The sequence below is a fragment of the Protopterus annectens genome, chromosome 1.part2 (genome assembly GCF_019279795.1).
Source record: "Protopterus annectens isolate FY-2018-M chromosome 1.part2, PAN1.0, whole genome shotgun sequence".
Lineage (NCBI taxonomy): Eukaryota > Metazoa > Chordata > Ceratodontiformes > Protopteridae > Protopterus > Protopterus annectens.
This window is the reverse complement of record NC_056727.1, coordinates 991,322,010-991,344,270: the sequence shown is the minus strand read 5'-3', so window position 1 is coordinate 991,344,270 and position 22,261 is coordinate 991,322,010. Positions and strand designations below refer to the sequence as shown.

At 41.7% G+C, this 22,261-nt stretch overlaps 1 protein-coding gene across 2 annotated transcripts in view; it reads left to right on the top strand.

Moving 5' to 3' along the window:
- The window catches only part of LOC122792214 (protein argonaute-1), a 1,920,205-nt gene extending 1,904,070 nt beyond the window's left edge, over window positions 1-16,135 (top strand). For both annotated transcript variants that reach the window (XM_044059955.1, XM_044059956.1), the window contains one exon: window positions 4,474-16,135. In XM_044059955.1, the coding sequence (XP_043915890.1) occupies window positions 4,474-4,582 (109 nt within the window). In that variant the 3' untranslated portion in view covers window positions 4,583-16,135. The remainder of the gene's footprint in view (window positions 1-4,473) is intronic.
- The last annotated feature ends 6,126 nt before the right edge of the window (window positions 16,136-22,261 follow it).

Here is a 22,261-nt window from a genome sequence, read left to right as displayed (position 1 = left end):
TCCAGCCTCCCAACCATAGCTTTGGGACTCTACCCAAATGTAATGACTGCAACAGTGAAACACAAAGAACATAGTACACTTGTGTACACTTACCATAAATGTAGATGTTCGAGTGTATTCACTGTTGCAGTCCAGGTTACTCACCCGCCATCCCCCTTTTTTCTGCTGAAACCTTTCTTTCCTTCTCTGATTTATACAACCTATATGGTGTATTTGCTTGTAGATGAAGGTAAAGTTTATATAAGTTTTGGCTACCCTTTTAAGGGGCACCTGACATCTGGGGCAAGAAAAACTGAAGAAAATGGCATCTGCTGCTTCTTTTACACCCCTGACGACCTGACGTCAGGGAAGGGGTGACAGCAGCCGACGCAGGACCCACGACTTTGGAATTCAGGCCGACTGAAGGCAACTTGCCAGCAGGATTACCCAAATGTAATGACTGCAACAGTGAATACACTCGAGCATCTACTTTTATGGTAAGTGTACACAACTGTACTATCTTGGGACAATGCAGCAATTGCCTCATGTACACAGACAACCCTCTCCTACCACCCAACACTACGACCTGTGAGAGATGCACTTATATAGCCAAACTGGAAGCAAAGCTCTCCACCAAAGACTGGCCTAGACAGTCAAGAGGAGAATGTAAACACTTGCACCGCACCACACATCACATAGTCCCTCAAAACCTACACCACAAAGACACACGCACAGAAGCACAAAACACACCTACATTCGTGGAGGCTCTCAGTACATATCTGCCCAAACAACAGAGACCTCCAAAGCAGAAATGCAAGCAACCTCCGCCCCCCAACACAACCCAAATGACAGCCCACATACTCAGTGTGCCACTCAACTACAGCTCATAAGGCATAACGTACCCAACACTCTAGTTGTAGGTGACTCTATAGTCAGGCACACTGATGTTCCACTCACCAGGCTAAACAAGGAAAAAGCTACTGTCAGCTACCTGTCAGGTGCCAGGAATCCGCCACATAATGCACGCACTCAGGTCACTCCACAACAAGTACAAATATGACTGTGTCGTTGTCCATGTTGGTGTGAATGACCTGAGACGTACCTCCCTGGACTACATCAAGAGACATGGAGGAGCTCATCGATCTTGTAGTCCAGGCACATATGACCCTAGCCCTGAGTAGCATCCTGCCATCACCCAGAATGACACCACAGTACAAGGACAAAATGATTGACTTTAACAATTGGCTAAGCTTCTGGTGTCATTCTAAGGGAATCCAGTATCTGGCTGCCTGGGATGACATGATCGACAGGCCATGCTGCTTTGCCAGAGATGGCCTGCACCTGTCACCCTTGGAATTCCGGATACTGGCAAAGGCTCTTGCCACCCCTATAGTGCCTTTTTTAGGCAAGGTTCAAATGACAAATTCACCACCATAACAGGTACAAGCAAGCAAAATCTGAGGGTAATGCTACTCAGTGCTAGAAGTCTAAACCTCAAAATGCACTCACTCGAGGCACTCCTTAAAATGGAGAACATTGACATCTATGCAGTGACAGAGACCTGGTTCAAAGCTCCAGAGAGCACCCCTTCATTACCAGGCTATAATTCGTACCACACCTTTCGGCCACCAAACCCGGACTGAAACACTAAAGGTGGAGGCGTGTCCATATTCATTAAGGATATCCACACCTCCAAGCTAGTTGCTCAGCATAATGCATCCGAGATTATCCAAGTTCAACTAACTCTGGGCAAAACCGCAATCCAGATTGTAGCTTGCTACAGACCCCCCACCATGCCCCAGGATTCCCACTCCTCTTTTCTTGATACACTGGAAAATATTAAGGTACAACCCAACACTCTAATAATGGGTGATTTCAACTACCCTACCATTAACTGGGAGAACTACTCATGTACCAACTCCTTTGCTCAACGTTTTCTGGAAATCATCAATTCCAACTCCTTGGATCAACTTATCCACACCCCTACCAGGGGCAGCAATATCGTAGACTTGGTCATCACCAACATGGGTGACTGGTGTTCCACACCAGAGGTCATTGGTCAGATCCGACCACAAGCTAATCACCCTAGACATCCACATCCCGCTCCTACCCCCCATTAGGAAAACAACCATAAAAAATTTATCCAAAGCCAACTTCACGCTTCTTAAGACAGAAGTGGCAAACTTCACGACACCCATGCAGATGGACAATAGAGTTACGACTGCTGAATCCGACACAAATGCACTTTATAAGCACTTACACGAGTGCATGGATCATGCTATCCCTAACAGAACCAAGATGCTATCCTCCAAAAAAAGGAAGCCAGTCTGGTGGTCTAATGCCATAAACAAACTCTACAACAGAAGAAAGAAACTGTTGCATAAAAGAGTAAAATCCCACGACTGGAGGAACTCCCTGGTCAGCCTCAGTAAGAAGCTTAGATCCCTCATAAAATCCTCCAAAGCTAGTTATGAAAACAAAATTGCCACTGATTCTAAGGACAACCACAAAGCATTCTATAGCTATGTCAAGAATTTCAATGGCAACACTCAGATCTGCTCTGAGTTACAGCACAATGACACTAAATATACAGAACCAACTGATATTGCCAACATCTTGGCAGATAGGTTCAGTGCTAACTTTACCCCCCTCTCACCCCCTAAAGGGCCCATCTTTATACTGGAAGAATGCAAAGTTCCTGTAATCATGGCTGCACAGGTAAAAACCTCACTCTCCAAAGCCAAGAACACAGCATCCATGGGACCTGACAACATCCCAGGCTGCCTTCTACATGAACTACAGAATGAACTGGCACCCCACCTAAGTACCATGTTCAGTCATAGCCTCACCTCAGGCTTTGTGCCCATTGAATGGCACACCATGACAGTTATCCCACTCCAAACGGGGGGCCACAACAGACCCCAGGAACTACCACCCCATTAGCCTGACGAGCCTAGTCTGCAAGGCCATGGAACGTATCATCATGGAACTCATAAATAAAGACATTGGAGATCTCCAAACTCTGGACCCCACACAGTTTGGGTTTGTAAAAGGCAGGTCATGTCTCCTAAACCTGATAGACTTCTTTGAAGTAGTCACCAAAGCCATAGATGAGGGTAAGGTGGTTCACACAGCCTATCTAGATTGCCAAGGTGTTGGACACCATCCCCAACTCTGGAATTATAGATAAACTCACTAAACTAGGTATAAATCCGTATGTCACAAGATGGGTTGCCAGCTGGCTTACTGACAGAACCCACACTGTGAAAGTAGCAGACTCCAAATCAGACTTCAGACCAGTGACAAGTGGAGTACCACAGGGTTCAGTCCTGGGTCCTCTCCTGTTTGGTATCTACTTCTCTGAAGTACAGGCTAACACAGAAGGTCTTTGGCTAACTAAATTCGCAGATGACTGCAAACTAGGAGCCATAATCGAAACTCCTAATGATATGGACATCCTACAAAAGGGCCTCACTGAGACAGATACCTGTTGTCAAAGACATGGTCTCAAGCTCAATGCCAAAAAGTGTATTGTCATCCCCTTTGTTAAAAACTCTGTACCCATGAACTACCACATAGGCAGTAGTCTACGTAACACTGAAAGTGTGATGAGACCTTGGGACACAGGTGGACAATAGTCTCTTCTTTGATAATCACATCGCCACAGTGGTCAGGAAATCCTTCTACATGGCACACCTCATCACAAAAGGTTTCTCATCCAGAAAAAAAGAGGTCATTGTTCCCCTCTACTCCTCACTCATTAGACCCATTATAGAGTACAACGCCCCTTTTGGTATGTACCTCACAAGACATCTACAACAACTGGAAAGGCCACAAAAATACCTCACAAAGAGGATTACTGGCCTCAAACAGATGCCTTATGCAGACCGTCTAAAAAAACTCAAGCTTTACTCCGTCGCAAATCGCCTACTTAGAGGCGATCTCTGCCTAACATACAAAGCTATGTCAAACCCAGAGCTGTTGGATATCCTCCACTTAAAGAAATCCCAAACCCTCCAAGCTACATGCTCTAGGGACTTAAACATTTTCACCACAATAAACAGAACATGCTGGAGGGATAGATTTCTGTCCCAGAGACTTCCCATACTCTGGAACAGACTACCTATCTATGTCAAACAGAGCTCCTCATTAGCACTCTTCAAGAAGAATCTTGATGATTGAATGGGTAATAGGAAATTCACCCCAGGGATCACTTCTGTGGCTCTGCTCGACAGGGGCACAGGAAAATAATTTTCTTGGGTGGCGAAAGCCAGGGTACCTTTTTGGCTAGGCTTGTATAGGCCCTAGGGCCAATAGCCTAGTAACTACCTATGAACCTATAAGGGTACAAGAATGTTTTTGCCAAGGGAGAATCATCAAAAGTGGAAATTGTTAGCTCTTTACTGAAATCTCTTCTCAAAGATTAAATTACATGGTGAATGCTGACATTTAATTCTTTTCTAAATGATATTTTCTTCTGATTTTTTTTTCCAGTGGTGAAGGCAGTCACATATCAGGACAGAGCAATGGACGAGATCCCCAAGCTTTGGCCAAAGCTGTGCAGGTTCACCAGGACACACTACGCACCATGTATTTTGCTTGAAGGCAACACTTACCTCAGTTAAAAAAAAATCTGGAGTAGAAGGAGCCATAGAGGAAGTATCGGGGCACCTTGTGATGATATGATAGCACAGCAGAGGTTGAAAATTGACTAAAGTAAAAGACGACCCTCTGAAGAGTTGGTTGCTGGTATCTGAAAACACCAGTTTTTTTATCTTCAAGCTCAGCCTGACCAAATGAATGAAGAACTTTTCTAGAAAGCTGTCGTTTTCCACTTTGAATTTGATTTTATTATCCTGAACTGTTATATGCAATACTTAAAATTTCTACTAGAATGTGAATTGTAAATGGTTCATAAATGCCAAATGAATGCTGGTAGGATTTCTGATATTTAGAGCCTTAAAAGGGACTCCATTTGTAACAGTTAATGGTTTGATTGCAAAATGTCTACAAGGAGAAAGGCATGTAGATGGTAGACGTTACACAAATTCATCCTTTTCCCTTCCTTTCACCCAGTCATCTAGATTTGCATAAATCCTCTCATCGTGTCATACAGCACATTAGCACTTAGATCAGAGATGACATAAATTTGTCTTCCTTGCATTGGGTTTGATAAAATGGTTCCCAGTGTGACTTAAGAAAGCAGCTATGAATTTTCTTTTAATTGGTAAGTGCCTTACCAGCAATGCTGCAGATTATCTTTAAAGGACAAGTTCTACTCAGAATGAAGGGGAAAATGCAACCAGATGTAACCAGACAAAAGTGGTGGTGTCTCCACCACTGACTTAATCACATACACAATACAGAGGGTCTGTTTTGTTTGTTTTCAGCTGAAGGATATTCCTTTAAAGATAACAAACTCAAAATGGTTAAAGAAGTTTAGACATGCACTTTCAAGATTATGTGTGTAATAGCTGCTGAAAAATGGCCAGCATAATATACTTTAGTTATTTTTATTGGGAAGATACCATTCTGTTAAGTCATTTGGATGTCTTCCACAGTGAAACTTGGCTGTATTTATATATTACTAAATTTTACTACACAGTATTTTTATACAATACCATGTCTGTTGCCAGACTGCATGTTCTGCATTTCATTGGCATAGTTCATTGTTGTGCACTTCTTGTGACTTTAAACCTTTAGAGTTGCAGCGGAGACATAAGTTTGCCTCTTCTTACAGTAACACACTCCAGTATCTAGCAGTTACCACTGAGGCTGTAGTTTGAGCAACTCAGCATGCACACACGGTGGTTGAAAGTAATTTTAAATAGTGTCTGCATGGCGCTGTTCATCGGTGTACCTTTGCAGCTAGTATGGGACTGCAAATGTGTTAATCAGTGGGCTTGACATGTACAGCAGAGTGAGAAATGTAGCTGTCTGCTGCTTAGTTGTGAGATATGTATTTGCTTTTTCACAGCTCACTAGACCACATTGCCTTCAGCTTTCTCTAGAGTGGCACCAACTTCTTGCTTGTCAAGTAGCTGAGAACAACAATACATTTTAATTTCTTGTCTTTAAACCATGCTGGCTGGCAGACAAATCTTTGCTGCGATTGTTTTATCAGGTTTACATAGGATTATTTTTTTACTTATTTATTTAGATAATGTTGGTCAGATAACTCTCAAAAAGCAATGGCTGATTTCTGAATGCAGCCTAAGGCTTTCATGTGTTCTTACAGGCGATTTAACTGGACCAGGTCAGATGTAAATGTAGCTGTTACCCTTTCTGTGCAGATCCTGCTAAATCATTTGAGAATAATACATGAATGTTATTTTATTTTGTATGTTTAATATTTGTGTGCAGCACTGTATGATAAAAGCACATTTTAAGATACTTTTTATGTTGCATATTGCACAGTGGACACCATAAGAATATTAAAAAACACGCAATTCTCAGGTGGAGATATGACAAGGACAATGCAGTTTTACAGATTCTCCAGATGCATACTCAGTTTTTACAGCAAAAATATTTGTATTTTAACAGCTGAAGGTCTGTGGTACTTCTTTCTAGGCATCAAATGTTGCTTTGAAGTAAATTTCTAATTAAGATTTAGCCTGTTTTGTTAGTTTTCAAGCAAATCTTCTATGTATGTAGTTCTGTCAGCAGAGCTGAAATGTTCGTAGATCCACTGCTCACTCCCGCATCTGTGAAACATAATTTTCTTTGCCTGTATATGCCTCTGATGATTTGTTTGTTCCATTTTGTTAATTATACTTGCTAGGTTGTGCCCCATCAGTAAGACATGGCAGTAGCATAGTTTAGCTACAAGGTGGTTAAAATAGCTTTTTTACACCTGGGTACATCCACTGCTGAAATTCTGTGGAGCATAATCTGACACATTTACTGTGTTTGGTAAGCCAGGCTTGACTAGTACTTAACTGCTTTCTGTAAGCTTTCCTATGAGATACTCCCATTCTATGGCAGTTGATGGCCAATACTGCTAGAGAGGGGCTTTCATTGCTAGGGGCCCATCGATATATTTGCTTTACACTCCAGTCCCCAACTGTAGTACATCAGCGCCCTTTAGAAGGCTGAACGTCCTGTCAGCTGCAGTGCCATATGTTAGCCTCTGTTATTACTTAAAAAAGATGAAGCTGGCTTCCTCCTTTTGGGATGTATGAGCTGATATCAGCCACTCCCTCCCATTTCACACACAGGCTCACACTCTGGTTGTTTCTTTCCAGCACCTGGACTCTATACCTAAACCTTGGTTTTGCGATCACATACGACTCTATTTCTGTGCAACCTTGGAGCTGGATGCATTGCCAGCAATATGATTTCCATCTAAAACTGAAAATGCTGCTTCCTTTACTCTTTATGTATTCATGCATTCTTATAGCTGCCTTTGTTGGGGCAGTGGATGATTATAATCTGCATTCTTACTTTAATGCTTCATATTTCAGTTTAACCAGTAATACAGTCTTTTGATTTGGCAGGTTAAAGGAGGAGCATTTTGCTTTTGTAAGTGTAAAAGCTGGTTGTCTGGTTTACCCTGTTGCTAGTTAGGAGTCTTTAGCTTTGTATAGATGGTGAGTAACATTCCCCCATTTTATAAAACAATGTTGTCTCGCAACGAAATGCTGTTTCTGAGCATGTCATTTGCAGCCTTTTCAGTCATGGCATTACTGGGTATTTGTAGATGCTTGAAATACAGTAGCTGAATTGACTGTTACTTCTGAAGTAATCTGTGACACGTGAAAATACAGTATCAGAAGTAACTGGCAGTCCAAGCAGTGTGCTCATATAAGTGTGTCTACTTAGTTTGATAAAACAAGCAAATTTATTACAGCTGAAGTAGATGACATGCATATAGAACTAATATAACAAGTATATTAGTACACAGTGTAAATGTGGAACAACATTGTATTGTGGTGACTTTCGTCACTATTGTATGATTACGCAGTATCATTTTTTTCTTGCTTTCCATCTGCATGTAGTCAAAGTAATTGATTTTTTTCTGACTTTCATGTTTATGATTACAGTTTATGAACATCTTGCTGTAATGGATAAGGGTCTTTCCTCCCAAAAATTGATTTCTGTCTCAGACTGTGGTGTCCCTTACTTCCCATAACTGTACATCTTGTTTCACTGTCCTGAAGAAAGACACTGAGTCTTTTAACATTGGTTGTGCTCCACTACTGATATTGAACAATTGTTTTCATCAAAAACAGTTGAGTGGGAATGGTTAAAGATTTTGTCTTCTCTTTTAACTTTGTACTATGCTAAGTTGCTTTTGAAAATTAGGAGATTTGCTTTATAGGAGGAAAAGTAAATAATACTAAAAAAAAAATTTAAAACCTGCTCCTTAATTGAGTGATTAGCATATCAGTGCATTAGAAAATGTTGATGAGACTTCCAGTTAGCATTAAAAGTGTATTGGTGATCATGGAGGCTTCACATCCTGCTTTTCTGAGACAGCAGTGCATTTTTAATGCCGTGTGGTCTAGTAGCGGCCAAACCATCTGCCAAGTGATCCTGTCTTATATTTGCTCCATCCCTGCAGTTGTCAGTGTTCCATGTCATATGGTGAAGTGTATAAGAACTTGTGTATGAAAGTTTGTAGGTTACATTTTTGCAGAGTAAATAGCTTACTTTCGTGGCCTTTAATAAAATATTTAATATAGTATTTTAATTTTGTAACATTTGAGCCTTAAATTTGTACAGCTCGTATGGCTGCACACTCCTGGTCAACATGTCACAGTACATCAGGGAGTGTCCAGACAGTGTAGACAGTTCTGTGTCTTAGAAGGGATTATTCTGCATCCGTTGTCATTACTGGTGTCGCAGTTTATGCCTGTTAACTGCAGCCCTGTATTGTATTTCAGGGGTATCAGGGGTTTTATTGCCTTCTCTTTGGTCTGTGAAAAGTACTGCAAGTTTTAGTTAACTGGGCGTGCCCACTAGTGGCTGTCAGTTTGTAGTGCATCACAAGGTGTTTTGGTTGCCATCCCCGATTTGTTTTTCAAGAGCCATGACTGAAGAACTTGTAGAGATGCTTAGTGATGTACTGTAGCATTTTAAATGACATGACAATAGTGGTGGTCTGCAGTTAGTTGCTGTCCCTAAGTAGTATATTCCACTGGTCCAATATGACAGGTTAGGAATGGCCACATACCTTCCTTCCTGTGGTACCATTCTTCACTATCTTGGACAAAGCATGGCTGTTTTCTCGCCTTCAGAGAACTTGTTGAAAAACACCAGAGTTATGTGCAGTGAGATTCTTGGCATATTAACAGCTACTTATTCTGTGATCAGTATGCCATTAAAATAAAAGCACAGTGGCAAGAACAGAGTCTAGCATTGTTTCATATGGCATGAACAGTATGAAACTTCCCCTTTCATAGTCTGTGCCTTTGGAATAAGGCAGAATATAGAAAGAGATTTAGGCTTGCAAGTTCCATAGGACTAAACTATCCATCTCAAGTGTTGCCTATACAAGCAGTATGTGCAAAGCCTTGCAAAATTCTCATTTTTGGTGAAGGAAGGTTTCCAGTATGTTTACTGGAAAAGATGTTTGTGTGGTTGGCATTCTTTAGTCACAATCCTATGCCTTGCATCTGTATTTCATGCCCCTGCTACGCAATGTGATTAAGTGGAACTGTTCCATTCTGGAAGGTTGTTTAATGTTGTAATTGTTTTGTTTTGTTTTCATTTAGAGCATAGCACAAAACAATGATGTACAGATGTTTTTTTTTTAATTCAAAATCAGGGGGGTCAGTAGTACATCCATGTTAAATGCTGGTAATTTTAAAATGCAGTTTAGCAGTAGTGTTGTCTGGTGTGATGTTCCCTTTTCATTCTTCTTAAGCTCTGTATAGCTGTGCATGTTTTTACTAGCATTTGTGTTCAGTTTCCTTCTCAAGTTTTCTAGGGTGGGTGGATCAGAAAGTGTCAGAACATTTGAGAGGCTCCCTTTTAATTTGCAGTAGTGTTGCTATGCCAGTTTGTTTAGACACATCTAATGCCACCAAATGCCCTAATAAAAAATAACTCATTTGCTTTTGCGAGTTATGTCCAAACAATGGTTACACATGTATCCAATTTCTTTGGGTATCTGTGGATATTTATAGCAGCTGGCAGAACCATGCTTTCGTTTCACCTCTGAGACAGATCATCTAATTTTATCATCTGAGATTCTGAAATGCCACACTCAACAACTTGTCTTTTGTATTTAATCATGTCATAATTCCATGTAAAATTGTCTTGCTTAAGACTGAAAGAACTAATACCATGTAATCATATTACCAGGACAAATGTAACAGAGTCACAGCATAGAGCACTTTGTGCCCATCTTAATTACTTTTGAAGTTCTATGGGCCCTCAGATTATTAAGTTGTTATATTTGTACAAGTAGCTTTGAGTTGTTTCATTAAAATGTGTCTTGAGTTCATGCAGAATTCTGTAAATCAAACTTTCCTCACTTCCTATGTTTTAACATTTACTTGTCCTTATTTATTTTAGGCAGTAAGAAATGCATTGCAGACTGCCCTACCTTACTTCTAACAGTTAAGTCATTTTTCCTTTCCAAGTCTTCTGACATTTAAAGAAGGAAGAGTTGTCCCTTCCGTTTAAACTTGTAGTATAAATGTTAAATGATGAGTATAAGGAGGCACAATTTTTTATTTTAAAGTTCAGTAACAGTAACATTGTCTTTTATTGCATTAAGTCATTGGGCAGAGAGCAGTCATTTTGATAACTTCCTGGCTGGATATTTGTTAGACAGTGGGAGTCGGTGCTAACTTAGAGAAAGTGTGCTGCTGGGAGAGAGATGTACAGCATCAGGTGCTTTTATGATCATTGAGAATATTCTTGTGTCACAGCAGAACTCACTTTATTTAAAAAACATGGACAGTTGTACCTTCTTTGTGTTATCTTTGAGTATTTGTTTTTTCATGATGACACTTACATGTGCTGTCATCAAGATGGTTCCAGATCTTTAACACATTAATGTATGCATTTAAAACATTACCTTTTAACTGGAACAGAGTTGCCCTTCATACCACTACATCTCATTAATGGCAGGGATGGCAAATCACTCTTCAATTTCCCTGCTTGCCCTTTGAGCAGGTAAAGTAGTCAGTCTCTTCTTCCTAATAAAGGTGGGTGGTATATTAGTCACCTAGGTACTTTCACTGCACATCATTTAGGAACCACTACAGATCTCCTTATTCCTTATAGAGAAATGTTCATTGATTTCACTGAAGCTGTTATGCATATACCATCTGTCTAAGCTAGTACTTGTGTTATATAGCCTGTGCATATGGGAGCGGCAGAAATGTTCTTTTGGATGCTGCCTCTCATTTCTCCCTTTGGAAAGAGAACTAAGTAGTTCTGTTCTGTTGATTGGCTTTCTGGAAAAAAATTCCTTCCTGAACCTTGGTTTAGTGGAGTCAAAGGCATACATTTAATTATTTTACCAAAAGTGTAGACCTTACCTTTTTTTTTGCCATCTGTCAGATGTTCAGACATTTCTCTGGAGACTGTACTGTTTAGCCACCTGCAAAATTCCATCAGTTTTTATTTTATACATGTATGTTTATTTCTTGGTTTATTTAGGGTTGCAGTTTCTTTTTTAACAAATTAATGTAGTTGTATCTTTGGCACTGTAGCAAAGAAAGTGCAGTTTTGCCACTGATGTAGAAAGTTACTTCAGCACTGGAAAATTGCTTGCTTAAAGCGCATACCGGGTATGTCTTTGCTTGCATCTTTGGTATGTAAGAGCAGATATACCTATGTCCTTTGGCATACTTTTTTTCCCCTCTGAACTGAGCAGAATGTTTTGAAGTCCAAGCTCATACAGTTTTTAGACCAGGCCTGTCACAGAGGTAAATATTCTCCATAACACCTAAACAGTATACTTTGAATCATTATTAGATGGGGTACGGTTTTCTCTGTTTAACAGTGTTGGTCCTGAACATATACTGAAAGAGTCCACAGACTTGCTTACTCAACAGTTAAAAGCTATTAAATAAATGTGACTACAGTCCTTATTATGAAGACTTTGGGGCATGGTAGAGGACACAGCTAGATCCTTGGAGTTATTTGACCAAGGTGGATACTTATGCACACCACTGGTAAATAGGGCAGTTCTGTCTTATTGTGCATGCCCTGCAAAAATACAGTCCCCAAAGGCTTATGTACACTCGGGTAAAGTTACACAATTCCCTGCATAAAAATGTCAGTTAAGGATTTATTGAATTATTTCATTCACTAGCAATGATCATCCAGGTATTCTCCCCGTGTTTGATCAGTTCATTCCCAGTTACTCAACCAGCCTTAGATGGCTGCCATTAACAGTGGTGACAGGTTAGCATCCTTGTTCCCTTAAATTTTCTAATATTCCTTGTGCCTCTCTATTTACCCCCCCCAAAAAAAATCATTAGTAAGTGCTATACAGGGACATTTTGTGTTGGGGCTGTGTTTCCATGATGCCTTACTTGCACACTACTTGTCAGGCTCAGTACCTTCTCTGAGTCCCCATGTAGTGGGTCTGCTATACCCATCTGTCAGATGCTTCTGGTGGTTGTGGTCTCTGCTAGCTCCCATTCCTCCAATCTGACACCTCCAACTCCTAGAGACATATTCAACCTGAGCTGCTAAGACTGCAATCAGGGCTTTGACCTTTTGTTCATGCAGTCAGTATGTTTGTCCCTACACTAAGAAGCCGTAACAGTATTTGTCATATGTATTTCAGGTTGCCCAGATTGCCTTGCTTATGAATTTTTTATTCAGTCTGGCGTACTGGAGAAATAAGCAGCAAATGCAGTATCTGAAAATCTGTTTAACTTGCTAGTTTGTCTAAAACTGGAACATTTTATTGCTGTGTTTGACTATGTGGTTGACTATGTTTTGATATCTAAAATGGTGCCTTTGGGATTAGTCTGCCTGTTGAGAAGATTTGGCAGCCAGCTCCATCACTTTATCACTATCTTGCTTGAGGATCAGGAAATGTCTGTAGTGGTGTAGACAATATCCCCTTATAAAAACTAGTGCTGTACACTCACCTGCAGGGGAATCTGGCCTGCACTTAATGTGTAAAGGAACATAGTTTTAGCTTGGGAACAAGCAAGCAGCACCTGAGACCCTCGTCTTACCTATAACTCCTCAAGAAAAGGGGTGCTATCATCTCTCATTTGATATTTTCCCCTCTAGATATTATTTGGGCTGTTACTTGAATTAATTGCTGGTAGCTTAAGGTGGGTATTTTTGCTCACTTAATGATGTGCCTGAGGCTTATTGTGTTTCTTGGTAAAATTAAATGTACCTCCCAGATAGGAAGCTTTTTTGTCAATGGTAGTAGGCACCCTGATTTGCTGTGCTTACGCAAGGCCTTATATTTATTTGTTTTTTTTTTTTTTTTTCCTTCCAAGGCTTCTGTCTGAATCTAAGATGACTTTCATCACCTGAATTCTGTTCAACTCAATATCTAGGAGTACTGATCTCATTTCAGTAACCAGAAAACAAACATTGTTGGAATCTTCCTCCATAATGTACAATCATTTTCTTCTCACACTGTACACCCATTTCCTAATTTCTCTGACTTGTTCCATGTATAACCATGTGAAATATATGGGCTTTCCATACTACATGCAGGCAGCCTTTACTAAGGTTCTGTTTTATGCTGTCTCAGTCTTGTGTGTTTACTGAGGGCTGTGCTGTGACCTTAGCTGCACATAGTAAGATACAGACTTGAAACCTGATGTATACAGTCTTCATACTGTATATCTGCTGTTAGAGAAAGTTCTGACTTTACACCATCTGTGACTTAAAAAGATGAAATGATTTGTCTTGCAGAAAGCTTTCTGTTTGAATGACTGCAAAGTTTGAATCTGATGTAAGCTTCCTTGTTCCATTTTGTGTAGAATGGGCTGTATATTATAAATTATCCGGGTCATATCCCAGTTAACAGTAAGTAAACTTACCACCATTCTTTTGAACAGGTCTTCTTTCTTTGATACAAACATTTAAAAGTTTACTTTTTAGTGCTTTTTTTTTTTTGTAGGGGGCTATGGCCCCACCTCCTTTTTTAAGGGGATATAGTAAAGAATAGATTGAGCACTTAAGTCAGCAAGAGACATGTCCAGTTTAATTGCCTGTCTAAGAAATATCAGATACAGGGGTAGTTTGGTACCCTATCTGTCCTCTGTATCTTTATATAACAGTACGTTGTAGAAATGGACATTAACAAATAGGTGGGCTGGAGTGTCCTGCTCTTTATATTACTTCATAAGTCACATTTTGCTGCCAATGTGAAATTTCTTAACAAAAAGGATACCAAAAGAGGCAGAACAATATAAAGGCATGCCTTTAATAATAGCTCTTAAAGATATTCAACAGGCTAGCCAGCCCACGTTTCCTAGAATGACACATACCAGTCTGCTTTACAACTGTTTCCATTTGGTTCTGCTGTCTGTAGAGAAAGATTTCAAGTTTCCTAAGGAACAGCTTAAGGAAATTCCTTTGAAGATTTGCTTAAATATTCGGATTTTGTAATAGTAGGCAGTGTAAGCTGAATGGCAGGTATCTTTTCCTGAGCATTTCAAATGCTACCCATTTACTGCTGCTGACTAAACTAATCCTGCTGCTACAAACTAATGAAGATAATTGGTGATATGGCAATAACTGAACACTGCAAACTCTTGTGCAGTAATAATACAGGGAAATAGTCTCTGAACTGATAAAATACTTTTGAGACCTCATTCTCATCTGTGCCATATTGGTAGAGATTATAGTGTAAATCTGTACATATGAAATTGAAAGACCATATTACTAATGCATTTGTTGTATGTTATTACTAGATTTGTTTCTGAATGTCTTTTTATACCATTGTGATTCACTAGAAAAAAAAAAATACTGCAGGTAATCCTTTAGAGAACAGCCTCCACATTTTATTTTTTCTTTGAGACCTACTCATAACTGAAAATTTACGTGAATACAAAAAGACATTCTAGCGCAAAGTTTTTTTTTTTTGTTGTTTTTTTTAAATATTTTAAACATTGCGGCTGATAGGAGGGTGGAGATTAAAATACAGTACCTTATCCTTTATAAATAGTGCCTCTGGAAAATGAGGATGGTTATCATATACATAGTATTTACTTGTAGTTCTGTTTAACCATTACATTCGGGGTTTGTAAATGTTCTTTTCCACTCGTAGTTTTTAACTTGAATGCATCATTATTTTACAGATCCCAAACAGTGTTAAGTCTAATGTGTTTAATGTGGTCTACATTACTGTGGTCAGTATACTAGAAATAAAATATCCTCATAACATTAAACTGTAGTATGGGGAAATTAAGTGTAAATGTGTACTTTTGTACATTATACAGGAAGTACTATTTTGACTGAGAATCAAGGAGAAAAATAACGGTATTTATACTATATTATATGTTGAATTGTTGCCTTTGGTTATCAAAACTGCCATTACTTTGAACGGTAATTAATCATGGTTCCTCAGCTTTATTGCAAAGAAAAAGTCAGTTTTGAAGTTATTCTGATCCTTGCCTGATATGTTGGCACCACCTATTTTGTGCTTAGTGGCAAGTGCAACAGTAAGTAATTTATATAAAGCAAACCATGCTTTCAAGACAGCCAAGCGCATATGGGCCTAGTGAACTATGTACAAAAGGGTACAGAAGACAACTGTAAATACATTTTTTTTTAAAACTGTGGACAGATCAACATTGACAAATATTCAGTGTAAAGACCAAGTATGATGCATATGTGCAGAAATCTGACTTATTTTACATACGCTCATTTTACAGAGTTTTTTCATTTTTAGTCACTGTATTCCAGCAGGAAACCATTGTATTTATTTCTGAACATGAATTGCTGCAATTTTTATTTTTTTAACACTAGTTGTGGAAATATAGATGCATGTGTGTTTGCTGTTGGCAGAAGGTCTGTGCACAAAAAGAGCCGATATTGACTCTCTGCATTTCAAGGTATCATACTGTACAAGCTGTTTGCGTTTGTAGCACTTCAAAAAAAAAAAAAAACTAATTTGTTGTTGGACAGATACACACACAGTTTTTACCTTTTTATTTAGTCTTTTTACTAAAATGTTTTGTTACCATTAAAGGTGTTTACCAATTGTTAATGTTGTGAGAATGATTTATGAAGTACTATAATGTAAAGTCCTGTAAATGCATTGATGGGGCGCATTTTAAGTTTATATAAAGTAACTACCTTTACTTGGAATGCTTCCTTTTTACATGTGCATCATTTCAAAGTTGTTCACCATACATTATGATGACTAGTTGAAGTTGCTCAAGTAGGTCTCCCACGAGAACCTTTTCCTCTCAAGTCTCTCTACTGTTGATACCCCCACACACACACACTGTTTTCTGGGTCGTAGAGTTTTAAAACAAAAAGTCAGTCGCTCTTCATTTTGTATGGACAGTTTTAACATTTTTGTCTTTTTTTTTTCCCTGTGCTTCCTGGCAGCCAGACATCCTGTTTCTCAACCAGCCTTTTCATTCCACTTTGGATGTATGCCAATCATTGGAGGTCATCACACATGTAGCCTTCAGGGTTTTGCTACCCATTAATGTCTCTTTCCGTAGAGCAGCTCTATGATGGTGACTGGATTGCCAACCACACTCACCATTTCTGACTACAGCATGTGCCCTTTCCCATGACATTCAGGTTCCACCATTCTGTTGGATGCAACTACTGCAGCAGACCAAGTGGCCTTCCCTCCCCCTAAGATGAGTAAGCTGGCACTGTCCACTCCCTCTCATCCTCCCCTGCTGGCTGCTACATGGTTGGAGGTTACTAGTTAGTCCTAATTTTTGTTATAATCAGGACTTTATTGCTGTGTGTCATGGAGTCAGCTTAGCATAAGTAAGCAGTTTTCACTGCTGCTGTACTCTTTTTCATGTTATGACTGGATCCCATCCTTCCTTTTATTATTTTCTGTCACATTAAAGTACTAGTTCTTGAAATGGTTTTGCAAGAACTTTTCCCTTCCTTTCGTTTCCATGCTTTTCCAGGGTACAGGTTGCTTCAAGAATTTGATCAGGTAGGTCTTTCATAGAAGTGCTGTTTACATTGGTAGCAGCTGGCAATCTCCCTCATGAGAATTCTTCTGCATCTTTTTCTTTCCAGCTAAAGTAATCAGTGTGCATGTGCACTCTTTGCTGGCATACACTGTGGCTTCACCGCACCAAAGTGGGAAGGTGTGCCCAGCCTCCTGTTTCCCCAGTTACATTTAGTCACCCGTGTAGTTAACTCTTAGCTTTAATATGTTTCACTTTAAAAATTTTTCATTTCATTGCAAAAAAAAAAGCATAAGATTTCAAACTGGTCCTTTACTCATCTTAACACCAGAGAAGACCCATACAGGAGCTACTTCTGTTTAGAAGAAGGAGCATTATGCCAAAGCAATACTCCCCGTGATCAGTGCTTTAGCCTAGCCACTCACAGGAAGAAATTTCTGGTAAAAACACACACATGCACAGTAGCTGCAGTGAAGAGAAAATAGCAAGAACTTAGAAAAATACTTCATATGATCCTTGGCAAGAACCAGCTAAAGGAACAGAAATGCAAATTACGACCAGTGACTGCTGATTTAAAAGTCCAGTACTACTGTGATGAATGGACTTTCATTAATTGTGAGCTTCCCCTTTGGTTGAGGAATTGAGCTGTTGCCCATCATCTGCAGATAAATATGAGAGAACGGGTGGGGCACTACCTAGTAACCACATTTTAGGACAGAGACTTGGATAAGGTCCAGCTGCCATCAGCCCTGTGTTTAAGCATGCACTTAGTGGGTTGTCTCATGATGTGGACATTTTGCACCTCAGGGCGTACTTCTGAGGTTAACCTGGTGCATGAAATGTGTATTCAGGCTCAAAGTACCTTTAGCATAGATTCCTGGAGGCCCTACTGTCTCCTGGATTTACTTGTCAGACTGGACTTGCAAAGCTTTATTTGCTTAGTATAAATGACCAAGCAAATGGTGGTGTTGCGGTAGAGATGTCACCTCACAGTAAGACGTCTGTTCGATTCTCAGCTAAAGTGTCTTCTGTGTGGAGACATGCATGAATGGGCGTACCTTCGTTGAAGGTTGTGCGTCAGGCCTGGCAAGTCGGTACGTAAAAATCTACTGCCAATCATTAGTGGACCGGAGTTCCACTGTGGCGACCCCTAACCGGGAAAAGCCGAAGGATACAACAACATAAATGACCAAGCAAATGAAGGATTACACATTCCATGAGTACTGGTTGACACAGATATAAACTTTACGTAGACTTTTTGCCCCTGCCCATCTTTAGAAAGCTCCTACTCTCACCAGGCATGACTGCTAACACCTGTGCACTGGTCTGCAGGAGAGAGGATGATCAGTCTGTCAATGTGATGTCTCTAGAGGAATTTCTCAGTTTTTCCTAAATGACCCTGATCTGGGGATTCCGAAGTAACTGAGGTCCTTTTTACTGAGATGGATAGGTTTTATACTTGTCTTTTCAGGAGCACCCCCAATAGGTGGCTCTTCAGTTGTGGAAATTTTTGTGGCTAAAGAGAACCTACTTTAATTTTGTATCTTTCCCCTAGATGTCCTGACCCGCTGACCATGTGATGGTGATCTGGAGAGAGACATTGAGTTTCTGGTAGTAAGCCACAGACAGCATCATTTCGCATTCTGGGAGATATGTATGTATTTGAAGTAGTTAATTTAATTTGATCTTCATCCAGTGGGTTATTGGCTACGTAATGGATCTGACTCAGCCGCACATCCAGCATCTGATCCGAGCTCAAAGATCCTCCCCTTACCCATAATTCCTCTGTCATCTCCCTCCCTTCAGATCTCGTTTGCTGCTGAAAAGTAAGCATCATGGTCTCAGCTCTTAGCTAGTCGTTTTGGGGTGAGTGTATTTCCCTCTTTATGCTACCCTCCTTAGCTATTTATCCCTATCTTTACTATCTACCTCCCCTCACACAGTTGGTATAACAAAAAAAAAATTTCCCTTTCTTTCCGATCTTTTCTATAGCAGAGTGTGAGTGTGTGTGTGTAGAGTTCTTGGCCTGTCTTGGAATATGGCTGAAACTCCTAAGCTAGGTTTCAGAAAGTGTACATAGTGTGGCCATAAGCTCTGGGGGTGGCCCATCTACTAACTTCTTGTCCTAATTGTGCCAGGATTAATCCTTGGGCACTGAAGGACAGGAGGAGCAAACTCATCCTGATGGGCCTACTTCCCTGTTCAGGGACTGTAGCCCCTGCGCCCCCTATGTCAAGTGCAGAGTCAACTTCTACCTCTTCCCCAGCCTCTGGGACTCAAAACTCCCACCAAGAAGTCCAGGGAAGGGGAGAAGTTTAAGGAGGACAGGCCGAGGAAGCAATCTCCTGACTGCTCTGTTCCAGCCGGCCCACCGTTGAAAGTTAGGTCACATACCAGACCAGGATCTCCCCAGCTCCATTCTCCCCCAAGCTGGAGGAATCCCAGATCTGGTCACCCATGCGGGCTTCCCCTCACCGACACTCCAGACCGGTGTCAGTAGCTTCATCCTCCCACTCCACCCGCAGCCTCACTGAAGTGGAGATATTCAAGATAATGCAGAAGTTTATCCGCACCCAAATTCAGATGCTTGTCTACCCCCTCTCCCTCCAGAGCTGGGAGATCACAGTCTTTCTTTACCCTGATCACATCTGATCTCTCATCTGGCCTTTGGTTTTGGTGCCTATGGATCTGAGGAGACTCTGGGTCGAGGGGTCGGCTCCAACTGTACCTTGTACCTCAGTGCTGGCCCTTGCCTTGAGCGTGTCTGATCTGACAAGCTCTTGGAGCCATAGCCTCGGTGTTGGATCCAAGGAGGTTGCTGTCAGCTCCCAGCATGTCAGTCTTCCCCTCGGCATCTATGCTCTGACATCACCCTCGGGTCAGAGGGGAATGGCTCCTACTGGCCTTTCTCAGGACGTCCGTTCTCCTTCGGTCTTTGTGGTGGAGAGGGTTCTCTCGATTTTGTTGAGACCCCTGACTATCTCGTCCTCTGACACCACCCCAACTCCCCTCTGTTTTGGGTACAGTCCCAACCATCCTCCCATCTCGGGGACAGCCTGTCACCATTTTGCCTCAAGAAGCTCCCGCTTGGGAGAACCAGGATGTTGGCGAGTCCTCCCCAGAAATTCCCACTGAGGAGATTCCTCGCAAATGCACATGCAAGAGGAGGCACTTAGATTCCCCACTGGAGTCTCTCACCAAAGACACCGATTTGGAGGAAGGGGAAGGTTCCCCCCGATCACCTCTGTGGATGTCTCCTTTGGAGACATCATGGAACTCCTCTGTCAGAGAGGGGGATGGTCTTCTCAAAAACCGACCTCTGCTGAATCTGTGTTTTTGTGGCATTCGGCACAGGCCCATATACTTCCTGGGTGTCTCCTCCCATGGATCCCTTAGTGGACCCGGACCTTCTAACATCTCAGGCATGGAAGGAACCACACACAGTGGAGCCCATCCCATAGTGCCCGGATAAAGTCCTTAGCCCCCCGCTTCGGATAGGACATTCTGGAATAGAGAGTCCCTAGTTGATGCTATGGTGGTGGCAGCTGCCACTAAGAAAGAGCTCACTCAGGAGAGCTCTTCGGTCCATCCTGCTGACAGAGAGTCAAGGGTGTTGGAGCGATTCAGGAAGCGAGTCTACAGCCACCTTCTCAGTAAGAGCACTGAATTACATGACACGTGATTCAGCTGCAGCAAGACCTAGTTAGATCACTGAGTCGACCCTGAGTCCATGTCAGCAGGAGACAAGAAGACGTTTTCCACTCACATGGCCACTCTGAAGTCAGTTGCTAACACTTTCATGCGTCTCTTCTCCCATGCTACTGTGGGAGCCGCTAAGGCAGCCGGTACAGATGTTGCCATCAGGCAACACACCCGGCTCAGTCTGCAATTCTTGGAACCCTTCAAGGTGTCATTCACCAGTGCCCCATACGATGGTTCCTCCCTGTTTGGTCCAGAGTGAGAAGGACGGGAAGACACTGTCTGCTGTCAGGATCTGCTTCCCCCCCCCCATCAAAGATCCTTTTCTAAGGTATCAGCAAGGGGCTCAGAAGATGTGGTTCTGGAAGTCTCAGGTGTTTTTCCTGGTCACTCAGGAGTTCCCATTCCCTAGAGGCAGAGAGGGTTTTGATAGACACCTCCCTAGAGGCAGAGGGGGTCGAGAAATCACGGGTCTCGAGAACCGTTCTCTGACAGACCCACACAGCAGCCCTGAAGGGTTGCCCAACTGCTCTTCTCTGGAGGTAGTCTGGGGCCAGTTATCGCTACACCCAATGGAGTGGGAGTCCATAACAGATCATTGTGTTGCAGATCGTAACCAGAGGCTATTCAGTCCTGTTCCTCAAACTGCCCCTACAACCGAAACACCTCCTGGATGTTTCACCCACGCAGAGGGAGGAAGCAGCACTAGAAATAGAAAAACTGCTTGAGAAAATGAGTCATCCAACCTGTCCCCCTCGACCAATCCAGGTCAGGCATTTATTCCAGGTTCTTTTTAGTGCTAAAGAAAACAGGGGACCCAAGACCCATATTTGGATCTATCCATCTTGAACCCGTCTGTGGCCAAAGCACAATTCCAGATGGTTACTCATCAGTCCATCCTGCCCTTCCTGCAGGCGAACAACTGGATATGCTCAATCGACCTCCAGGATGCATACTATCATATCAGGATGAACAGGCATGCTCTGAGGTTTCTCCACTTCTGGCTAGGAGACGATCATTATCAGTTCAGAGCCCTCCCCTTTGGTCTCACCACAGCCCCCAGGGGGGGGGGTCACCAAAGTGATGGCTGTTGTAGAGGCTCACCTGAGGCTTCAGGGTATTCAGATTTTCCCTTACCTAGACAATTGACTCCTTGCTGCCCCTTCTGAGCATCAGCAGAGATTGGGCATCACCATCAATCTCGAGAAGTCATCTTTGGTCCCGGTTCAGACCTTACATCATTGGGGCTCGATTAGACACTATTCAGACAAAAGTTTTCCTTAATCCAGGCAGGATGTATAGCCTGAAGCTACATGTTTTTTGTCCTTCAAATCCAATTTCTGACAGCAGAAGCAGTTCTGCTGGCATTGGGGTCTGTGGGAGCCACTATCAATCTTCTACCTTTAGTCCATTTTCATATGCGGATTCTTCAGTGGACTCTTGCCGTTAAATGGTCCTGGTTAGATCTGCCATTGTCTCATCCGGTTCGTATCTCCTGAGTGTGCAGGGACTCACTCTGGTGGTGG